The 22,803-nt window shown below is 33.9% G+C and overlaps 6 protein-coding genes across 9 annotated transcripts in view; 3 read left to right on the top strand and 3 right to left on the bottom strand.

The window, feature by feature from the left end:
- LOC104710256 lies at positions 4,272 to 6,578 on the bottom strand. 2 transcript variants are annotated; one of them, XM_010426828.1, is made up of 6 exons: positions 6,417 to 6,578; positions 6,003 to 6,289; positions 5,765 to 5,908; positions 5,084 to 5,607; positions 4,731 to 4,982; positions 4,272 to 4,634 (listed from the first exon to the last, which is right to left on the bottom strand). In XM_010426828.1, exons 1-6 carry the CDS (start codon positions 6,478 to 6,480, stop codon positions 4,487 to 4,489), a joined length of 1,419 nt encoding a protein of 472 aa, XP_010425130.1. In that variant the 5' UTR covers positions 6,481 to 6,578; the 3' UTR covers positions 4,272 to 4,486. The 2 variants fall into 2 exon arrangements, with proteins under 2 accessions (XP_010425130.1, XP_010425132.1); XM_010426830.2 differs by having other exon boundaries at positions 6,003 to 6,252; positions 6,417 to 6,571.
- On the top strand, positions 10,340 to 12,267 carry LOC104710255 (26S proteasome non-ATPase regulatory subunit 10). Its single transcript, XM_010426826.2, has 5 exons — positions 10,340 to 10,627; positions 11,180 to 11,312; positions 11,575 to 11,699; positions 11,775 to 11,921; positions 12,019 to 12,267. The coding sequence occupies exons 1-5, from the start codon at positions 10,430 to 10,432 to the stop codon at positions 12,157 to 12,159; spliced, it is 744 nt and encodes a 247-aa protein (XP_010425128.1). The 5' UTR covers positions 10,340 to 10,429; the 3' UTR covers positions 12,160 to 12,267.
- On the top strand, positions 12,425 to 13,563 carry LOC104710254. The gene is made up of 4 exons (XM_010426825.2): positions 12,425 to 12,645; positions 12,755 to 12,844; positions 12,920 to 13,016; positions 13,333 to 13,563. The coding sequence occupies exons 1-4, from the start codon at positions 12,450 to 12,452 to the stop codon at positions 13,469 to 13,471; spliced, it is 522 nt and encodes a 173-aa protein (XP_010425127.1). The 5' UTR covers positions 12,425 to 12,449; the 3' UTR covers positions 13,472 to 13,563.
- On the bottom strand, positions 13,498 to 16,597 carry LOC104714933 (MO25-like protein At2g03410). Its single transcript, XM_010432398.1, has 2 exons — positions 16,493 to 16,597; positions 13,498 to 14,969 (listed from the first exon to the last, which is right to left on the bottom strand). Exons 1-2 carry the CDS (start codon positions 16,595 to 16,597, stop codon positions 13,650 to 13,652), a joined length of 1,425 nt encoding a protein of 474 aa, XP_010430700.1. The 3' UTR covers positions 13,498 to 13,649.
- On the top strand, positions 18,784 to 21,097 carry LOC104710251. Of its 2 annotated transcripts, none has more exons than XM_010426822.2 (9): positions 18,784 to 18,934; positions 19,127 to 19,465; positions 19,559 to 19,618; positions 19,728 to 19,822; positions 19,927 to 20,099; positions 20,202 to 20,314; positions 20,460 to 20,505; positions 20,614 to 20,654; positions 20,732 to 21,097. In XM_010426822.2, exons 1-9 carry the CDS (start codon positions 18,800 to 18,802, stop codon positions 20,870 to 20,872), a joined length of 1,143 nt encoding a protein of 380 aa, XP_010425124.1. In that variant the 5' UTR covers positions 18,784 to 18,799; the 3' UTR covers positions 20,873 to 21,097. The 2 variants fall into 2 exon arrangements, with proteins under 2 accessions (XP_010425124.1, XP_010425125.1); XM_010426823.2 differs by having other exon boundaries at positions 18,819 to 18,934; positions 19,082 to 19,465.
- The window catches only part of LOC104710253 (pentatricopeptide repeat-containing protein At2g03380, mitochondrial), a 3,399-nt gene continuing 1,703 nt past the window's right edge, over positions 21,108 to 22,803 (bottom strand). The window contains exon 2 of one of the 2 annotated variants that reach the window (XM_010426824.2): positions 21,108 to 22,680. In XM_010426824.2, coding sequence (XP_010425126.1) covers positions 21,131 to 22,680 — 1,550 coding nt within the window. In that variant the 3' untranslated portion in view covers positions 21,108 to 21,130. Of the gene's footprint in view, positions 22,712 to 22,803 lie in introns of both variants that reach the window. The other variant, XM_019229286.1, reaches the window with a different exon arrangement.

Below are 22,803 nucleotides of genomic sequence, written 5' to 3'. Positions count from 1 at the left end.
CTGTATCCTCCTCGTATTTGTCCATCTATAAAAAGATTACAATGTTTTCTTTTTGCTCCCAAATAATAATGGTATTATTTTTCTATGAATAACCAAAAAATAAATATAAAAAATCATATAACAAATTCCAAATTTGTATATCTTTTTTTTTTTTTTTTTTAACTTAAAACAATTAAGAATTTAAGAAAAATGTAAAATGATTGTTTCTTAAAGCAATAAATTATTACTTAATTATGACCAATGAAAAACAAATGTGTAAAAGGGCCATTAAACAAGCCCACTATGAGAACCCATTGGTTTTTAATTTTTCTGCTCAGATTCAGTTCTTTAAATTTTTATAAATCACACTTAACTTAGGTCTCGTCGTTGTGTATAAACTTTCCGAATTTATCTTCTAACTTGGAAAAAAAGTTTGAACGACAATGAAAATCGATGCTCCGAAGCAACCAGAGTCGAAGCAGATCAGAGACGAAGAGCTATTCAAAGCAGCGGAATGGGGTGATCATAAAGATGTAATCTTTCTCAGTATATTCAATATATCCTAGTTGATCTCTGAATATCTTAATGAAACAGATCTTCAAATAGGAATAAAATATTCAAAGATCTTAGTTTAGTTAGAGAGGTAGAGAGTAATGCATGGAATTGACCAAACCAAGAGGGCTACACTAACAAGTGGCTTGAACAGAACGTGTAAATGTTATGCGATTAGGACTTGCAGGCTTACATACGCTTCTTTTAATCAAAGCTTTGTTTTGCTTTTGTAATCACTAGGAAAGCGACCCGTGCGTTGCCGGGGAGGTAAAATTCTAAATTGAAATTTAACATTTGTAATTCATCCTAAATTCTTTATTTTCTCAATCAATTTGATCATTTTCACTTCTTGCTATTGCTTTCAACTGATTAAAAAGCCAAAAATTCATTTCAATGTTATTATATTTTAGGTTGTCACACACAAAAGTGAGCCTTTTTTAGAGCTTGATTTACTATGAACATTACTTTTAACCATATATAAAATTTCACTTATGCTTGTGGATGTTTTTTTCTCTCACTTTTAGATATGTACAAAACCGAGTTTTATATGACCGACCAATCAAACCTAATTGGTTAGTATAGAGTAACTCACATTCTTCAGCTACAACTTTTAGAGATATATATTTGGCTATAATGCTTTCCACAGTTACATGCATGTTGGTCTCACGTTTTCCCTCAAAAGACCCCCTTCTTTCCTCCCTTTTAATGGGTTAATCTTGATTGCCTTATTTCCTACTAACACATTTGATACATGGATTTGTAATATTTGCTTCAAATCACATATTCCTCTTTGGAAAAGAAAAAAAATCAAGACGTAACAGACTAAGAATGCATATAGACAAAACTTGTACACTCATCAGCTATTCAATCAAAGCAATTCAATTAAACTACAAAAGTTCAGAAAATTAATAAAATATAGAACAGAGGATTTTATGTTGGTCTCTCCCAATCCATCCCATTCCACCGTGTCGGCTGCTCTCCTTCCAGGCTGCATCTCCCTCTATTTGATTTCCCACTTATGTCTATGAATCGGTACCATCATGTTTTTCAATAAACACAGCGAAAACGAAGTCGATGTGGTGAAACAGGTGATAATAATATCTCACCTTTTAATGTTCTCTTCTTTAGGTTAAACACTAATTTTATAAATTTCTTGCATTTTCTTTTTTTTGGCAGATTCCAGATCACTCTAAAAGTGACTGTTATACATTATGTTTTTAAAAAGTTGTATATACAGATTAGAAAGTCATCAAAGACTAAATAAGTTACCTTTAGTAGATCTTTTCTTTCTAACTTGACTTGTCATTTGGTCGTGCTTACGCTTTCTAGAATTTAATTTTGTGTTGTCACAAGTATGTCTGGCTTTTTCTTCGGCACTCTATTTCCATGCTCATTTGTAATATTTCTATATATTATCAAAATGTTTGATACCCAGAAAGTATAAGAAATTATAATTCAACTAAAAATTTTAAAAACTTTATTTACAAAAAATGTAAACTAACCTGGATCATGAACATCTAATGGACATCCTACAAACAAAAAAAAATTTAACATTTATACCATGTTTGTTAGAAAAAATAAATAGGTTAAAATAAGAACATATATAAAATTATAATTATACCATGTTTGTTAAAAAATTTTGGCTTATCTGTAGCTCTAGCATCACTGCATATCATCATGCCTCTCGTATCTTGGTTTTGGTTTTTCCAGAAAGTCAAAAAATAAAATCTGCACATTGAGAATCAAAAACATTAGCCATGCAAAAAATATGGCACACGTACTTAATAACATTAGCCATGCAAAAACATGAAAACGGGAAAGGCTAAAATTTTTGAAGAGACTAAAAGTTAACAAAACTAAGATTAATGTATGAACTTAATAGTGTCGACTAACAGTAATAATAATCTAACCGAGAAACACTACAGGTCATTCGCAGCAAAAATATTAAATTACCTTGAATTAGAGATTGATGCTTGAAAGTTAAAAAACACTTCAATAATACAATTCTTTAGTACTCAGAAAATAATTTTTCGAAACTTGTTTATGTAGTCAAGAAAAGTTTATATATAATAAACAAAGAGGTGTAAGACATAGAGGTGTGAAATGTAAATGTGTAAAAATTAATAGATGTGAAACATGGAGGTACAACAAAGAGATGTAACACATAGAGGTGTGAAATTAAAAGGTGTAAAAATTAATGGATGTGATTTTTGAAACCAGGAGGTACAACAAAGGGATGCAAAGACTAAGAGGTGTGATTTAAAAGGTGTAAAAATTAATGGATGTGATTTTTGAAACCAGGAGGTACAACAAAGAGATGCAAAGACTAAGAGGTGTGATTTAAAAGGTGGAAAAATTAATGGATGTGATTTTTGAAACCAGGAGGTACAACAAAGAGATGCAAAGATTAGGAGGTGTGATTTAAAAGGTGTAAAAATTAATGGATGTGATTTTTGAAACCAGGAGGTACAACAAAGAGATGCAAAGACTAAGGAGGTGTGATTTAAAAGGTGTAAAAATTAATGGATGTGATTTTGGAAACCAGGAGGTACAACAAAGAGATGCAAAGACTAAGAGGTGTGATTTAAAAGGTGTAAAAATTAATAGATGTGATTTTTGAAACCAGGAGGTACAACAAAGAGATGCAAAGACTAAGGAGGTGTGATTTAAAAGGTGTAAAAATTAATGGATGTGATTTTTGAAACCAGGAGGTACAACAAAGAGATGCAAAGACTAAGGAGGTGTGATTTAAAAGGTGTAAAAATTAATGGATGTGATTTTTGAAACCAGGAGGTACAACAAAGAGATGCAAAGACTAAGGAGGTGTGATTTAAAAGGTGTAAAAATTAATGGATGTGATTTTTGAAACCAGGAGGTACAACAAAGAGATGCAAAGACTAAGGAGGTGTGATTTAAAAGGTGTAAAAATTAATGGATGTGATTTTTGAAACCAGGAGGTACAACAAAGAGATGCAAAGACTAAGGAGGTGTGATTTAAAAGGTGTAAAAATTAATGGATGTGATTTTTGAAACCAGGAGGTACAACAAAGAGATGCAAAGACTAAGGAGGTGTGATTTAAAAGGTGTAAAAATTAATGGATGTGATTTTTGAAACCAGGAGGTACAACAAAGAGATGCAAAGACTAAGGAGGTGTGATTTAAAAGGTGTAAAAATTAATGGATGTGATTTTTGAAACCAGGAGGTACAACAAAGAGATGCAAAGACTAAGGAGGTGTGATTTAAAAGGTGTAAAAATTAATGGATGTGATTTTTGAAACCAGGAGGTACAACAAAGAGATGCAAAGACTAAGGAGGTGTGATTTAAAAGGTGTAAAAATTAATGGATGTGATTTTTGAAACCAGGAGGTACAACAAAGAGATGCAAAGACTAAGGAGGTGTGATTTAAAAGGTGTAAAAATTAATGGATGTGATTTTTGAAACCAGGAGGTACAACAAAGAGATGCAAAGACTAAGAGGTGTGATTTAAAAGGTGTAAAAATTAATGGATATGATTTTTGAAACTAGGAGGTACAACAAAGAGATGCAAAGACTAAGAGGTGTGATTTAAAAGGTGTAAAAATTAATGGATGTAATATTTGAAACCAGGAAGTACAACAAAGAGATGCAAAGACTAAAAGGTGTGATTTTTGAAAGATGGGGGTGCGACGAAAAGACACAATTAATAATTTTAAACCGTTGGATTAAAACTGGAACTAATCTCATCCGTTGGATTAAAAGTTGACACAAAAAAGTGGGTTTGCTATTATATATAGATGTTTCAGTACCCTTCTTCTTAACTAAACTTTAAGGGTTCAAGGAGAATTCATGAATTTTTCTATCAAGACAGACCTTCGAGGCTTACATACTAATTTCTCACAAGAAACCGCATCAAAAATAAATAAACAAAAAAGAAGTAGAAGAGGGCTCATATTCTACTACTACACTTCCCTTGATTACGTCACAACATTTGGTTTTGCTGATTTGCTTCTCTTAAATCGGAAAATATAATCATATGGCGACCTAACTTCTTCCTCAAGTCCAATTAATTCTATAACTCTCTGCACCTCCTTAACGATTTCCTTGATAGAATCGGATTCAACGCTGCCAAAAAATTGTACACTTCAATCCATCAAACATCCTTTCATACATTTGAGCACATAAAAAAGTATATATATACTAGTTCAGAGTGGACAATACCTGTAGTCCTTTACAGAACAACCCATCATATTGCCTATACCCTCCAAGGCATCTTTCCATTTCATGATCTGATCTCCGCTAGAAGCTTCGGCGAGCCTCCAGAAATTTTTACCAAACTCACTGCCACCTGTTGGTGTTTTAACGTCCCCTGCCTCCACCTTGTAGAATATTGGAATGACACTTAGCTTTCCTTGATCCGCAAGTTTGTTCATTTTCACCAACTCATCCATACACCACCTAGATTCTGGATATCTATATCAAAGAAAGTTACTATGATTCTTGAGTCTTATGTCTAATCTAGTATACCTCTAAAGTAGAGATTGAGAAGTACGTGAAAGAATTAGTATACAAACCTAGTAGAGAAGATTGCGAGTGCAATGCTCGACTCTTCGATTCTTACAAATAGATTTTTAAGGTCTTTGCCTCGATGCTCGTATGTGTCTACGAACAACTTGATGTTGTGCCTCTCCAAGGCATCACCGAGGTGACTGACAAAATTGTAGCGCAGTTCCCCTCCCCGGAAATTCAAGAACACTTGATGGACCTTCTTAGCCGGAGGAGAGACCGTCAGATGTGAAACGAACAAGGAATGGAAAGTTGTGAAATGACGTATTAGAAATGTGGCCCTGTTTGTTTCCGTTTGGACTGAAATGGACGAGGTCGAATTCGAGTTCGTTTGAACGTCACTGAAGCAGCGACAGGACTCACAGAGGGCAATGGTATTTGTTATCTTTGAGTTATCTAAAGAGACTGATGATGATATTATATAACCAGTGAGAGCCAGAAAGAGGATGATGCCTACGATCATGTTCTTGAGATAGGTATGCGGTGGTTTCTTGCGGTTCGTATCTATTGCTTCCTCTGTAATAAATAATCCCTGAAAAGGACATCAAAATCATCTTTAAAAAGTCCAGCAACACATGTTAAGAGTTTAACTAAGATTCAAAGTATCCACAAAATGAAACATATAACAGAGCAGAGCACAGTTCTCTAGCAGAGATATGTCAACATGAAATTCTGGTCGGAAATCAAACCTGCGCATTAGGAGGACAGTTGTTGTCACTGATCACCGTGTTTGGGGCCTCACACGGCGGAGAGAGTTCTTCATCAAGACCACCTTCTTGTTCACCCGTATAACTTACGTGACAGATAACATAGGGACTCCTAACTAAGTCCGCCTTTTACAGCAAAATAAAAAAACTCTGTAACAATTTGGCAAAAAAATTCAAATGAAACAGAAAGAAAGGTAAGCATTTGAAAATTGTTGGTTACCCGATTATTCAAGAAAGTGAAATGGAGCTCGTGCATAACCCAAGGAGTCAAAACCCTAGCGTCACCTTCAACTTGATAATACTTACGCGTCCTCACAGCCACGATCCCATTGCTAGCTCTCTCAGAATCGGTTAGCGACTCAGAATCGATAACCCAATCAGTATCGATGACCCCATCAGCACCTTTAGTAAGTCTCCATGAGCCAGAGCTAGTCCTCTTTATCGCAGACCTGTACTCCTTACGATCGAACCTGTACACGTCTTCTTTCAGTTCGATCTTCCGTACTGCTGCCTCACACCCACTCCAAACAGAATTAAAAAGAAAAAAAGAAAAAAAAAAGCAGATATGTTCGAGTATGAGAAAGATCACCGACACGACACGACCTTGGGATTTGGAATGAGAAAGAAAACTTACATGGTGGCTCGCGCCCTTTCTTTCCCAGATCCAGTTCCGCCGGCTCCAGCAATTTCTCCACCATTTTTGTCTTTTTTTTCCTCTCTCTCTCTCTCTCTCGATGGTTCCTACTTCCCCACTCACTCCCAAGATTAAAGAAATGATTAATAGAGTGGATGTGATGATGAATTGAATTGATGCTTTTATAAAGAGGGGAATAAAAGTCTTTAAGGTGTGTACCCCAAAAATCGATTGTACGTGGGTTGTGTTACGTACGGCTCGCGTCACATTTAGAAGGGTTGGTACGTCCTAGTAGAAGATTTTGTTTTAGGAATTTGGGATTCTATTTGTTTTTTTTGTGTCAGTATCACGTTTGTATTTTGTTGTTGACATGTGTTTTGTTCTGCAGGAGATTGTGTTCTGCAGGAGATTGTGGAGGAATGTTTCTGCAAAATCCATGTATGCTTTGGAGTTTGGATATGTTTAAAAGAAATTGGAGAGTATAACCAAAAAAAACTTTAATTCATTCAGTAACCACTCTAATCATGAAACTATGATATGTATGTTGTATATGTTCTATACTAATAATGACCAGCTAGAATTAGTTAACAGAATATAATTAGTTAAACCAGCTAATCGGAAAATTATTGCTTACAAAAATGATAAAATACGGTATTATACAAAAGTTTTCGCATCAAATTATCTGTTTTTAAAATTTTTACTACAAGAAATTCTACTTGTCAATATTTATTAGTTTATGAATTCTTTTTAGTAAAATATTCGAGAAGACAAAAAGGATTCTATTAATAAATTCTTTTTCAAATCTCATGTTACTTAAAAAAAGGTTTGTTTATATATTGCTTTTGCGATTCTGTTTAAATCTAACTGTGTTTGTGACACTTTAACGTTTTTTTTTTTTAACAATTTTAATCATCAAACACAAATTCCAGAAAACATGAATATGATGAGATTTTTTAACTGTACGCTGCTTTAAAAATATGACTATGCAGCCCTACCCAGCTTCTCCTATCACACTGTCTCCTCCTCGAATTTGTCCATCTATAAAAAGATTACAAAGTTAAAATTACTATGTTTTCTTTTTTTCTCCGAAATTGATGGTATTGTTTTTCTATGAATATCCGAAAAAAAAAAATCACAATATAAAATCCAAATTTGTATAAATCTATATACCAAATATATATCGTAACTACAAAATTCGGGTTTAAACTCTAAACAATAGTAAGAAAATTTTAAACGATCTATACTATTAAAGCAGAAGACTCCCTAAACTTAAAATGGACCATGATTTGGTTTTGGTAGGTTTTTTATTAAAAATGATTAGAGAATCACAAAATTTAATCTAATTAACCTATAGTTTCGTTTTTGACAAATGACCATTATACCCTCGATCGATCACTTAAAAAATTATGGGTCGGGACGCGGATCCTAAAATATCCGACAATAGTAGGAAAAAAACCCGCGGATCTGTTTGTACTCCAGATTAATCTTTTTCGGATCCAGTATATTATTTCATTCAAGATTAGTTATTTAAGATCTCAAACAGAGTTATTCGTTATAGGCAAACACTCTGATTTCATTTTCTTTTAAGGTATTTAAATGAACACTATAAATTTTAATTACCAAAAATTTGGATATTTCCTTAATTACCGAGATTCGATCTTAACAAATAATCTTTAAAAAGGAATATTTTGTGATTCTAAGAACCATAATAGTATCCTAAATAAAGCATAAATCAGGATAATCTTTCCATATCTTTGTTCCCAAAATTATTTCGACTTTCAATGCTAATTAAACAAATCAAACAACATTCAATATTTTAAAATTATAGAAACTAGAATATCTTAATTACATCTTCGATTTAGATTATATGGAAACCGGAAATCATATAATTAATAGCAAATGGAAACCAATATTGCATATTCTTAATCATTAGTATATTACTCGCATATTTCATATATTGCTAATCACTCACCTACAACACTAAGATCTTCTTATAAGTCTATAAATACTGCTCATTCACCAGAGCTCATAACACCAAAAAACGGAAACACACAAGCAGAAAATTTTAATTATAATCATTTTTGTTTCTTTTTTACTTTTCTAATACGTTCGCTCAAACTATGTTTTGATTGTAAGGATTATTTATTTCATTAATTAAGTTATTGATTTACGCTATACTCTCCTATATCCAAACTACATTCTTATATACTATGAGTTATTTTATTCAACAACAATTAATTTTTTGTTTTTTCCAGCAACAATCAGTTTACATTTCTGAAATTTAGAGTTTTATACAACTTATGCAATGAAAATTGGTTATTAACCATTGCATCCCTAGCTTGATCAAAATTATTGAGCTATTACGGCTGATTTTGTTGTGTATTACCGGCCACCTATCAAGCAAAATGCATTTTACTACAAAACTATTATCCAATATTGTTGTGTATCTGTTTCCATGAAAAGCTACATTCTACAAACTACTTACTCTATTAGGATTTCCAATTTACTGTATAACTCCAAATATATAAATAAACACTATATAAACAAAGAAAATAAGTCAAAATAAAAAACTACATTACAAAAATACAAATTACAAAAAAGTAACTAACAAAATATATAATCCCGTGCTGTAGCACGGGGTATCACCTAGTTGTTTGTTAAAGNACAACTTATGCAATGAAAATTGGTTATTAACCATTGCATCCCTAGCTTGATCAAAATTATTGAGCTATTACGGCTGATTTTGTTGTGTATTACCGGCCACCTATCAAGCAAAATGCATTTTACTACAAAACTATTATCCAATATTGTTGTGTATCTGTTTCCATGAAAAGCTACATTCTACAAACTACTTACTCTATTAGGATTTCCAATTTACTGTATAACTCCAAATATATAAATAAACACTATATAAACAAAGAAAATAAGTCAAAATAAAAAACTACATTACAAAAATACAAATTACAAAAAAGTAACTAACAAAATATATAATCCCGTGCTGTAGCACGGGGTATCACCTAGTTGTTTGTTAAAGCTAGGCCTGGGCATTTTAACCGAATCCGAAACCCGAACCCGAACCCGACCCGAAATAGGCAGTTCGGTTCGGATTTGGATAGTACTAAATACCCGATCGGATTTAGTTTCTTTGAAATTCGGATATCCGAACGGGTTCGGGTAATATCCGAACCCGATCGGATATCCGAATTAACCCGAAATAAATACAAAAATGCATCTAAGTGGGTTTGAACCCAATATCTTAGGCATTTACTAGTGCATCATAAACCATTTTGCCACCTTAGTTTTATGTCAAAGTATGAAAACATTAATTATTTATATACCTTAGGCATTTACTACCCAGATCAATTTTACTAGAAACATGATAAGCAGATCTACAAAAAGAAAAAAATATAGTTTGTGGAGTTTGAAGAGTAAGTGAGGTTGGTAGATAAATATGAATCAATTTGCTATAGATATTAGATTTGGTAGGGAATTTGAAAGATTTAATTTTTGAAGTAGTGGTTATGGATAAACAAATCTAGGATTTTTGGCTGAAAAGAGAGAAGAAGAAGAAAGAGACAAGAAGAGGAAGATAGAAAGTTTTTTTTTCTTTCACGACAGAAAAAAAAAAGATTTTTTTTTTTTAATGACTTCGGGTAATCCGAAATTACCCGAACCCGAAGACACCCGATCCGAACCTGACCCGATATTAGAAAATACTCGATCGGGTTTTATATCTCTACATCCGAAAATCCGAAAATCCGAAGATCCGAACCCGAATCCGATCGGATACCCGAATGCCCAGGCCTAGTTAAAGCAATAATTATTACTTGTTAGAACCAAAAACAAAAAACAAATGTGTAAAAGGGCCATTAACGAGCCCACTACGAGAACTTATAAGCAATAAGTATTACACTTATTCAGTTGTTAAATAAAATTTATAATCACCCTTTTAGGTGTCTGGTCGCTGTGTATAATTTCGGAATTTCTAACTTGGAAAAAAAGTTTGAACGATAATGGAAATCGATGCTCCGAAGCAACCAGAGATAGAGTCGAAGCAGATCAGAGACGAAGAGCTATTCAAAGCAGCCGAATGGGGTGATTCGTCGCTGTTCGCGTCTTTATCTCCACAACAGCTCGCGAACTCTCTCAAATTCAGAAACGAAGACGGTCGCTCTCTCCTCCATGTCGCAGCCTCCTTTGGCCATTCTCAAGTTTGTTCCTTTCTCCTTCCTCTTAGTTTATAGAATCCGACTAGTCTTTAAGTACTAATCTATATGGTTAGATAGAAGCTTAGCCTCTTAAATTACTATAGCTGCATAATTTAGGTTGTTTTAAACTGATGAGGAAACATTTGGCTCTTTTTGTTCATATCTGGCTCTGTAATTCACAAGAATTTTTGCCTTGTTGTGAGTTTTCTTGTAAAGATTGGGTTTTGTCTTTGAATGCTTATGAATGTGGAGTCTGTAAGTAGTTAAGTTATGTTATATTAGCTGCATAATCTGTGTTGTGTTTAACTGATGAGAAACCCCTTTTGAATCTGGCTTTGAAAACCACATGAATCTGTGTTGTTTGTTAGCTAATTGGGTTCTTCAGAACAGTGGCTTAACTGGTTGTGTTTAACTGATGAGAAACCTCTTTCGAGTCTGGTTTTGAAAACAACCACATGATACTGTGTTGTTTGTTAGCTACTAGGATTATTGAGATTAGTGGGGGTTTAGGAACAGTATTGATGTTAAAATGTTTTATGGATGTGGGATTTGCAGATAGTTAAGTTGCTATCAAGTGGAGATGACGCAATGACTGTAATCAATAGCAAGGATGATGAAGGGTGGGCTCCTTTGCATTCCGCTGCTAGCATCGGTAATGCTGAGCTCGTTGAGTTGCTTTTGGCCAGAGGTATGTAAGATATGCCTTATTGTTGTTGAAAGGGGTGAAATCTTGATTTGCTATCATAAAGCTGTCATCTTTCTCAGTATATTCAAAATTTCCTGAATGATCTCTGAATATCTTAATAGTCCTCCATGGGATTGTGAAGTGGATTTTTTATGTTTTAATTCTTCCAGTGTTTAGCTCTTGTTTCAATTCATTACATGTATTAGAAATTAAGTTTTAGAACGAGAAGATGGATACATTTGATGACGTTTTCTTGTGTGTGCAGGTGCTGATGTCAATGCCAAAAACAATGGTGGTCGCACTGCCCTTCACTATGCTGCTAGCAAAGGCTGGTTGGAGATTGCTCAGCTTTTATTAACACACGGTGCAAAGATTAACATCACAGACAAGGTTTTCTAGCTTCTTAGTGCCTTGTTGCTTGTGGATCATTTACTTGTGTTAACACAAACTCTTTGTGACTTTCAGGTTGGTTGCACTCCGCTTCACAGGGCAGCAAGTGTAGGAAAGTTAGAAATTTGTGAGTTTCTTATTGAAGAAGGAGCAGAGATCGACGCCACGGACAAAATGGGCCAAACTGCACTCATGCATTCAGTCATCTGCGATGACAAACAGGTCATTTTCGAGCTAATCTACCTTAAAAAGCAGTCTCTCTTTAAAGTTGAAAGTTTCCTAACAATTTTGAGCTTCTCTTTGTGTTTCCATGGATCAGGTTGCGTTCCTGCTTATAAGGCATGGTGCAGATGTAGATGTAGAAGACAAGGAAGGCTACACTGTTTTAGGCCGAGCTACCGCCGAATTCAGACCAACTCTTATCGATGCTGCAAAAGCCATGATTGAAGCTGAAGGATAAAATGACTCTGGATTACTTTAAAACTCACTAACTCTGAGAGTTGTTTAGTTGTTTAAACTCTTTGTTCTTTCAATATCAGGAAATAATCAAAGGATTTTATTCTTTATATTTTCATGTTTTCTCCAAAAAAATTCCAATAAAGCTTGAATTAGTTGATAAAATTTGGAAATCTTGAAAACAAATGAGACCTGAGAAAAAAAGTTTTTTTTTTTTTTAATTAAAAAAATTATAAATATCCTTCTTATCTCTTAAGAAGTCACTTACTCCTCACAAAAAAATCTAAAGGCAAAATGATGCAAACCAAAATCTCTACTTTCTCTCGACCAAGCTTCATTCTCCATGAACCAAGACTAGTTCGTCATGCTCGTATCTCCATGGCTGTATGCTCACCATCATCATCGGCACCATCACCGTTTCACAATCTTCTCTGCAAATCCACCTTCCCTCTCGCTGCCTCACTCACCCTTCTCCTCTCTCCTTGTACTGGTAAGAATACTACAATACTCAATTTTCTTATCATTCAATGTATATGCGTATCATTATCATCATCATCATCTTAATGATCATCGAATGTATATGTATGGATCTTCCTCAGCTGAAGCAGGCTTAATGTCGGGATCTACCGGTATAGAATCAGTTCCAGGTCCAGAATTACCAAAAATCGAATTCCTTGACCGTTTCAATGGTACCAATCTTTCAACTTCTTGATTCTACAACAGAAAGTGTTTGTCTGCTTTAAGACAAAGCTTCTTAATTGCAGAAAAAAACCAGAAGTTCTACGCTGAGAACGATGCCAGATTTAAGGACTCTCCACTTCTCAAGAAACTACTTGAGAACTCCAAACTAAACAAAGAAAAGTAAGTTACTTTACACATACCCATTTGGTCTTTTTAAAATGTAACAGAGCCACAATTGTGTTAAAGCTGCAAATTTCAAAACTCTGTTTTCAAAAATCTTGCTCTTTTAACTGTTACCTTTTTGTGTCAAAGCTCAATACTTTGAAACTATGTTTACAAAAATCTTGAAACATGGACATATGTTCTGTTATGTTTAGGAATGAAAGAGAGATTCAAGAAAAAACTAAGTGAAAGCTCAAAACTTTGAAACTCGGTTTCCAAAAACCTTGAAACATTGGTTTTGTGTAACATTGGCTCTGTGTTCTGTTTTGATTAGGAATGAAAGATTGATTCAAGACAAATATTGTCTAAGAGGAGCAGAATGGGGTGTAGGAGATTGTTCAACCACAGGGATGACAGATGAAGAGAAGGAACAATTCATCACAATGTTGAAAAAGAAGACTGGTGTTGAATAAACAAAATGTCGAATCACATAATCGTATTTTTTTTTTTGCAAGAATGGCTTTAGAGAGAATCTATGCTAATTGTTAAAGTTATCAAATCCGAATCCAAATGATACAAGAACAAAAACAGAGGAAACAACAAAAAAATACGTGTAACCATCTTTTACAAAACGGGTTTCTTTTTTCTTCATCAATCAGCGGTTTTGATATCAAGAAGAGAAAGTGTAGCAATCTCATTCATAACCAAAGCTTTGTCAGTTTCAAAACCTTCATCTTCTTTCTCAGGTTTCAAATCAGCAAACAAACGAAGAATCTTGTTCCGGTTCGCCACAAGAATCGCCACAATATCCTCTGGTTTGTTCTCGTTCGCCACAAAGAGCTTAAAGATATGAAAAGCTTCTAGCTGAATGTTCTTGGTTGGTTCTCTCAAAAGATTCATCATGATTCTCAAATTATCCAAACTGCTCACGTACTTAATCATCACACCTGAATTCGAACGATCCATCAACACATCTCCAAGCAGTTTCGAAGCTTGCCTCTTCGTGAAATAGCTTCCTCTCTCCAACAACCTCGTGTTGTACTCCGAGAAAAACCATTCGTAGTTCTTGGCGAGGTACTCCGCTACAGTCGATTTATGCCTCGTCAAAAGCTCTCTAAAGATTTTGCTAGCATCGGTAGCTACATCGAAATAAGGAAGCTGAACGTAATCGAAAAACTTCTCCAAGTTCTTGGATTCGAGAATGTATTTGGCAACAACCTGATGCCTCACACATTCTTTAAGCATCCCCGTGTAATGCAACGCCAACTCGTGATCGCGATCTATACCTTGAACTAACGAATCGATAACGTCTAGATTCGATTCAAGATATTCAGAAGCAACGAGACGTGACTCGACTTGTTGTTTCTGCAGATTCGCAACGATCTGAGTCGCGTCTTTCCTCGTTTCAAGATCAAGTTTAGGTATAGATTTGATCAGAGGACGAAGCGTGTCTTCTCGGAAAAACTCTTGTGTTAACATAAGACAAGCTTCGGGGACAGGCTCAGCTTCACTATTACCATAAAGAATCGATTTCAAATCTCTAATGTTCCGAGACAACTCCGCACAGATCCCTAACCTTTTCGAGTGTCTCGTATTGATGATTTCTTCTTCTTCTTCGGATTCGGATAACGCGATGAGATCTCGAGTCTGACGTACGATTTCGTTAGGGAGACGAGGTTTGTTCTTGAAGAGACCTTTGATCCTCGTGCTTCCTCCATGGTGTCCTAGGTTCCCGCTTAAACTGCTAAGCTTCCCGCTGAATGTGATGTTGATACATTCTTCATCGGTAGATCCGACGCGTAGATGGCTCCGTGTACGGTGGTGCTTTGGCAACGGAGCTAAATCGTAGCCTCCGTGTCGTTTAGCACCACCGATTATGGAGACACACGCACCTATTTTGTCTCCTTTTTTTTTTTGTTTTTTTTTGTTTACCTCAAAACACACCAAAATCAGATTCAGACAGAAACAAATCTATGTCTTTGTCTATAGGGTTTGTTCAAAGCTTTTTTCAAGGGGTTTCGCTGTGAAATCCAAAAAATGTTGATATCTTCTTCTTCTTTGGACAAAGGAAGAAGAAAGAGACAAACACAATGCTAAAAATGGGGGTCTTTGATTGGCTAATTTTGCCGCGCTGAATTTTCGTTGTTTGTTAGTTTGAATAATCTTTTGATGTCTGAAACATATAATTAGACTTTTAAAATTTATATTTGAAATGTATTACTACTATTAGTATTCTCAAATCTGCATACTTAATATTATGTGTGAAGAAGATATATAAAGGATTTGGTCATGAGATGTATCATAATTTGACAACAACATACACAATCTAAACACAATAATAAGTAGAAGCCGATTGAGCATTGAAGGGTGGAACATGTCTGCGCTAATATCTAAGCAAATATATTTTATATTGGAGAGAATTGCCCTAATCTAGTATATTAGTATAATTTTAAATTTTAAGGATTGCGTCTAACTCATTTAATCTTTAACATTTGTTTCACTTATAGTTCCATTTATTTACCACAATTTTTTTGCTAGTTATTATGTTTGCGTTTCTTTCATCATAATTCTCCTTTAGATGGTTGCAAATTTTAATAGCAGTTGTATTTATCTATATTCATGATTCTTTTTAAAGAAAAAAAAAAATATTTCTTTATCATTTAAATAACTACCACTTTTTAATGCATTTCCGTTTAAGCATAAATTTATAAATTTTGATTTTTAAATAAATCTTTTCATTCTATACTCTCAAAAACTATTTATTAACATATATACAATACATCATATTAAGTTTGAAAAGGAAACCAACAGTTCTTAATTTAACAATAATTATTGGAATTTTCATAAAAATCATTGGAAAAAGCCAATGTATGTTTATGGAAAAATAGTTAAAATTAAATATATTAGATTAATATATTATATATGAAAATCAGTCTCCTGATCATAAGATCTTAAATTCTTGCCAACTTTGTGTGAGACTTCACATCATCAATAGTATGTTCATCCAATTCATCCTTCCAATTATTAGATTGAGGAAAAACATTGGTTTGTTCACATTTATGCAAAATGTAGTAGCAACAACACATATGTTGCTTGACCGCACTCAAGAAGGAGAAATAAAACTAAATTAGCTTAATCTGTTGAGCATACACAAAATTAGCTTATTTTTTTTAGCATACATATATTATCTAAGTCTAGAACATTCAGATAGCAAAAAATTTCCAAGATACTAGAATTATGGAGTTTTGAAGGAAAAACTTATACTACGATGGACATTAAGGAATTAATCAAGAAAAGTTGTAACATGACATAAGAGTTTAGAAGTTGTATCATGATATTATTTCATTTGTTTGTTCTCTATAGTAAAAAAAATGTTCTCAAATAGTCAACTATTTTCAAAATAATTTTTGATGAAGTAAAAAGTAAAACACAGAGGTGGAACAACTATTATGTCTAACAATTTCATCATTCTTCGTTCCAGAGCTTCAAATTACCGGAACAACAGATGAACAAGGGAATTTTGTTCCTTCATAGTCCCAAAGTTTCTGGTGGAGATTCCGGTGAGATTTATGGTGGATTTTTATTTTTACATCTCTCATATCATGATAACATGATAAATTGATGAGATTAAGAACATATTTATGTTTAGGAAGAATTATTATTAGACTATCATCATCATAATGATACAATAAGAATTCTCTTATATAGATACTAGATTAGGCTCGCGTATTAACGCGGATATAAGAAAAATATGTGTTATTTTAATTTGTATTTAAAATATTAATTTTATTTTATTTGATTTTTTTAATCGGATTTAGATTTTACACACTCTATCTTGCAATACAATTTCTTTGTATATTACATGATGATAAAATTAGATTTTAATTCTATGCACTCAGTCCCAATGAGTAACATTTATAATTTTCATATAAAAAATGTGCATTATATCAAATAAACCTATACTAACATTATCATAAATTAATCAAAAATTCAAAGATGTTATCATGAGAAATTTATTTGTTTATGTAAATGTGAATATCTACAATCCTTTTTCTTTTAGGATTAATAATTGACAGTATAATTTATTTAATTATGGTATTATAGTAATTAACTGTATAATATTCTTAATTCATTTTCTTATAGGATTAGTAATTTACATTTAGAATTAGTATTATTTTTATATACATATATGAACTATCTTTTTATATTTATTAAATAGTTTAAATTTTCAATTTCTTATAATTTACAAATATGTTAAAACAAATTTTTTGTATAACACATGACAAAAACTTTAATTGTTAAAATTGACATGTGCCGCAATCATATGAGTTACTAACTTTAAAAACCAAGGGTTATATAATAACATAATATTAAATAAGCTATCAAATCATTCACCGATTGACAAATTAAATCTTCTTATACTTTAATCACTTTTCTGTATAAATTTCTTTTACCTATATGATTATAATAAATAATAATTGCAATTAAATTGTAAATATTTTCTTTATTAGAATTAGTGATATAATAGATTATTTTGGTTTTATATACTTTTCAAAAATATTAATTGTAATCCTTTTATTTTTAGGATTTTTTTTTTAATTTCTTATAATTATTAAATAAATTATCTTTTCACACATATCAAAATATCATTGATATACTTGACATGTGTCACGATTATATGAATTACTAACTTTGAAAACTAAGGTTTATATAATAAGATATAGTTTCTTAATCAACTATATATATATATATAATACTTAAAGAGATAAATGTAAATATTTTTAAACTATAATTTTTAAATTTTTCTAGATTTCATGATTTTTATATTCTTGATTTTTGAGCAAGAATCTCGATCATCAATCTCTCGGTTAGATTTCTAGTTCTCTATCTCCCAATAATTTTATTTTATTATAAATCAAACAATGTATGCGTAAAAATCTATATATATTTTTAATTAGTATCACATGTTTTAAATCATTTTTTTTTGATGAAATCAAAATCAAATAAAAATGGAAAAAAAAATCATTCTTCTGCAATTAAAGAATAAAACGAAAAAGCATGGGTGGATGAAAGAAGGGTCACCTAATTTGTACATAATATGTGCTATATATATTTTTAGTAGGTATATCAAATTTAAATATTTAAAAATTCATCTTTAAAATACGGTGGATTTAAAAAGCTAAATAGTTCATTATTATCAACTTGGGAATGTCACTTATATATTTCAAAATTTAAGTTATTAAAAAAATAGATAATATTTTTGGTTGAGATATATGTCATCACTTTGGCTAAGATCATTCTTATTTTGGAGACATGTAAGTATATGATAAAATTTGTGGATTTATTATGTTCTAGATATGAAGACATGCACAACTAATTGACCTGAACCAAAATATATTGGATAATTCTCTATTTCTACACTATTATTTGAGCAAAATTCTTGTGTTATATTACATAAAATGTCACAAAAAAATTAACACCATAATATATGCCGTAGATACAAGAACTTGATGGATGCAAGTTAAAATTCTTCCAAAATATATGTTTTCTTTTGTCCTTCGACCACTGGTAAGGCATACGAAAATGCTATTAGAATATTCCCAGGACTACACTATGGTATTCACATACAATTAGCCAAATCATAAAGTTTGCCATAAAGTTAGCCAAATCTTAGTTACTAGTCTATAGTTAATTCGTTATTGAACTAACAATATATGCGGACTATGATAATATTTATATCCAAATTCACATCCAATCCTTAGAGCCCAAGAAGAGTTAAAAACCATATATAATCTATCCAAATGGCATTAAATGTTTCAACTAAAAAGAAAGAAAAAAAAATCTGTGAGGACGAAAACTCTCCTTCGTTCCGGCGAGTTTCTCCAGTGATCGGCAAAGTCTTTCCGGCATCTATTGAAATTTCACTTAACCAATTTGTAAGTTTCTTCAAGTTTTAATTTTACAAACTTTTTTTTTCTGTGTACTCGAACTTTTTGTCTCGCGTCTCGTCTTGTTCTTCGATTTCAATTTTGGAAATCTCAGACACGTTTGCTGTGTACTCTGGTTCTTGTTGGGTTTTCTAGGAAGATTATCGGATAAGAAAGCTTGAAACTTTGGTCTTGATATAGAAAAAAAAAATGGTGCAAAGTCAGTCGTTAAGCACATTAACACTCTGTGGAAGTGTAGAAGTTTCAAGTTCGTGGAGGAATCGTTTAAATTCAAAGAAAGCTTCGAGCTTGTTCGGTGATCGATGTGTTTCGTGTCAGTTTTTGCGTAAATCACAACAGCCCTTTCGAAGCCATTGGAAGTCAATAAAGCAAAAGAATTTGTTGAGGGTTGAAGCAAGATGGCCGTTTCAAGGTGGTGGTGAGCAAGGTGGATTAGACCCGAGCTCTGAGCGAAGCGAGAGTGCGAATGAAGATATTTTGATCTTTTTCTTTCAGCTGGATTTGGCTACTCGTGTACAGGTCGGCTGATTTATTGCTGTCAAGATGATTGCTTATGGTTTTGAGGTGTTACAGTTACAATATTGAGTTAATTTGTGTATTTTGAAATGGCAGTATGCGTTGAATCTGGAGCAGTATGACATTGCTCAACAACTAAGAGAGAAGCTAACTGAGGTATATGAAATGATGTGTTATCATCTTTTAAGTGAGGATAAGTTTTGAACTTTTTGTGTTCATGTATGTCGAAATTGCAACATATGGGTGAATAACATACGGTTGATAGGTGGAAGAGGAGGCGATAAGGCTGCAAGAAGGGAAGAGAGGGTCATCATCAAAGAGTGAAGCTCAAGACAAGGGCATTAGCATTATAAGGCTACGGTGAGCAGCTTTATTCGGTTTGTAAGGTACCTTCTGTGTGTTTGTGTGTGTATGTGTAAACATCTGAGTATGTCATCTTCATTGTTCATTTGATATAATTGCAGTGCAGATCTCCAGAATGCCATTGACAGTGAGGATTATGGTTTGGCAGCTAAGTTACGAGACGAAATCTCAAAGCTTGAGGCAGAATCATTAGCTGTATCTGCGAAAGCCTTGGCTTTTGAGAAAGCAGAGTATGCATTTCGTTTGGGACAGAAACTTAGACACAAAACTTTTGGTATATCATCATCATACGTATTATCTATGCTTGTCTCACTTTGGTTTTAGTTTTACATTCATATTGGGGAACTTGAATAGATTTCTTCTCGTTTGGCTTTAGGTTACCGGGCTGTAATTTGTGGTATGGATCCAATTTGCTGTGAATCAAGCTCTTGGATGGAAGCTGCTGAAGTTGAAAAGTTGCCTCGTGGATCCAATCAGCCATTTTATCAGGTTATGGTTGCAAATGTTTATAAAGACTTGCATTGAAAGAGAAAGAAGCTGAAACCATTTTTACAAATATGAACAGTTCAAGACTCTTCTACTTCATATCTGCAGAAAAACATGGATATCTAAATTTCTTGCTTCTGTCTAGCAGGTTCTAGTCGATGTTCGCACGCACCCAGATCTACTAGTGGCATATGGTAAGTTCTGAGTTTTCAAGTCCAATGTCTTGAACTGTTTAAGTACCTCTTGTATCTCAGTTTGTCTGCCAAATTCTGCTATCACTGACAGTGGATCTTATATTGCAGTTGCTGAAGACAATCTATTAGCTCCAGAAAAACCCGACAAGGTGAGTAGTAGACTCAGTGTGGACAATCGAATCCCCATTGCAACTGTTTGGCTCATGTTTATGTGTGGATTCTGCAGGAAAGGTTTGATCATCCTTACATTTCTTTTCTCTACTATGGAGCCGACACAGCTGGAGATTTCATCCCTGTCAAACAATTGCGTGAGAAGTACAACAGACCCCGGCATGAAGTTCCTTTTGATTCACAAGACGAAGATTAAGATGAACGCAGCATGTAACCTAAGAGTTCACAACCACAGGCTGGAGCACAAACCACAACAAAACAAGAACTTTAGCATAGCTCAAAACATCTGGCTACCAACTCAGAGATGTTTTGTTGGTTATATACCCATGTAGATGTAGTTAGCACGACTGTTCTTGCTATATACACTGAAACATATCAACTTTATTCAAGAATGCTTTTGTGTATATATGCTTCTTTGTTCCTCCTATGATTTTACCTAGATTAGTGAAGACAACTAACCAGCTGCTAAGAACTCAGATTCCATTGTGCTATGGCCTGGAATCTTGCTCAGACCTCTTTGCTTCATCAGATTTCTCACTTCTTTAGCCTGACTCCATTGTCCATCCGATGCATACAAATTAGATACGAGAACATAATAAGAGGCATCATCAGGATGTAACTCAAGCATCTTCTTAATCACAATCTCCCCAAGATCAAATCTTGAATGCATTCCACAACCATGGAGAAATGCACCAAAGCATCTCACGTCTGGTTGAATCGGCATCTTCTCGATGATGTCTAAGGCTTGCTCAAGCTCACCTGCTCGAGCTAGCATATCGATCATACATGTGTAGTGTTTTGTGGAAGGCGTAAAGTTATAATCTTTGTACATTGAGTTGAAGTACCTCTTCCCTTCATTAATCATCCCTGTGTGGCTACAAGCCGATAAAATGGATGTGAAGGTTGATTCGTTTGGCTTTTGTTGCTTTTTCAGCATTTCCTCGAATAGCGCAAGGGACCCTTTTGTATCCCCTTGCTTTCCATAGCCTCCGATCATAGCACTCCATGTGATTGTGTTCTTCTCCTCTATAGTATCGAAAATGAGACGGGCAGATTCGGCATCCCCACATTTGGCATAGAAGTCCAGGAGTGCAGTACCAACATGAACACTGGATGATGCCAAGAAACCCAATTTCATGGAATAAGCATGAAGCGAGGAACCTACGGCTAGAGACCCAAGGGAAGCACAGGCTGAGAAGAGACTTGCAACTGTTACACCATTAGGCATCACGAATTCTGTATTCATGCGATGGAACAGAAACAGAGCTTCATGGATAGAGCCGTTTTGTGAAAACCCAGAAATTATAGAATTCCAAGCAACTATATCTTTCTCCGACTCCATTTCAAACACATACTTAGCATCTCTATTCTGGCAACACTTGGCGTACATGTGAACCAGAGCATTTGCAACATTAGTATCCCAAAGACCAACTTTAATGGATAAGCCATGTACTGCTCTACCCAGTTCAAGATTCCCAATAAGACCGCAACCTGACAAAACACTTGCAATGGTAACACAATTGGGCTTCATTCCAACCCCCTTCATTTTCTGAAACAAGCTCAGTGCCTCGTGGGCGTTATTGTTGTGTGTGTATCCCACAATCATAGCTGTCCACATAACAAGATCCACATGAGCATGCTCATCAAACACCCTACGTGCATTGCTTATGTCACCACACTTGACATACATATCAAGAAGAGATGTCACCAAACATGAGCTGAGCTCTATACCACTCTTAATCAAACAACCATGAAACCACTTTCCTTGATGTAAAGCACTAACCTTTGTGCACGCCATCACTAAAGTACCGTAAGTATATTCATTACCCAAAACAGATTTTTCCCTCATCCGATTAAACAGAACCAGCGCTTCTTCATGCAAGTCGTTCTTAACATACCCAGCAATCATCGAAGTCCAGCAAACCACATTTCTCAAAGTAATACCTTCAAACACTTTATAAGCAGTCTTGATTTCTCCACACTTAGCATACATATCTAAAAGACCTGTCAACACAACATTATCAAAACTTGGCACCTTAACGATCTGACAATGTATCTTCTTCCCATTGTCTAAATCTTGCAGCTCAGTACAAGCTTTCAAAGCTTTCGAGAGAACAATATTATCAT

The sequence above is a fragment of the Camelina sativa genome, chromosome 9 (assembly GCF_000633955.1).
Source record: "Camelina sativa cultivar DH55 chromosome 9, Cs, whole genome shotgun sequence".
NCBI lineage: Eukaryota > Viridiplantae > Streptophyta > Magnoliopsida > Brassicales > Brassicaceae > Camelina > Camelina sativa.
Note: the sequence above shows the minus strand (reverse complement) of the source record. Positions and strands in the feature narration are given on the sequence as shown.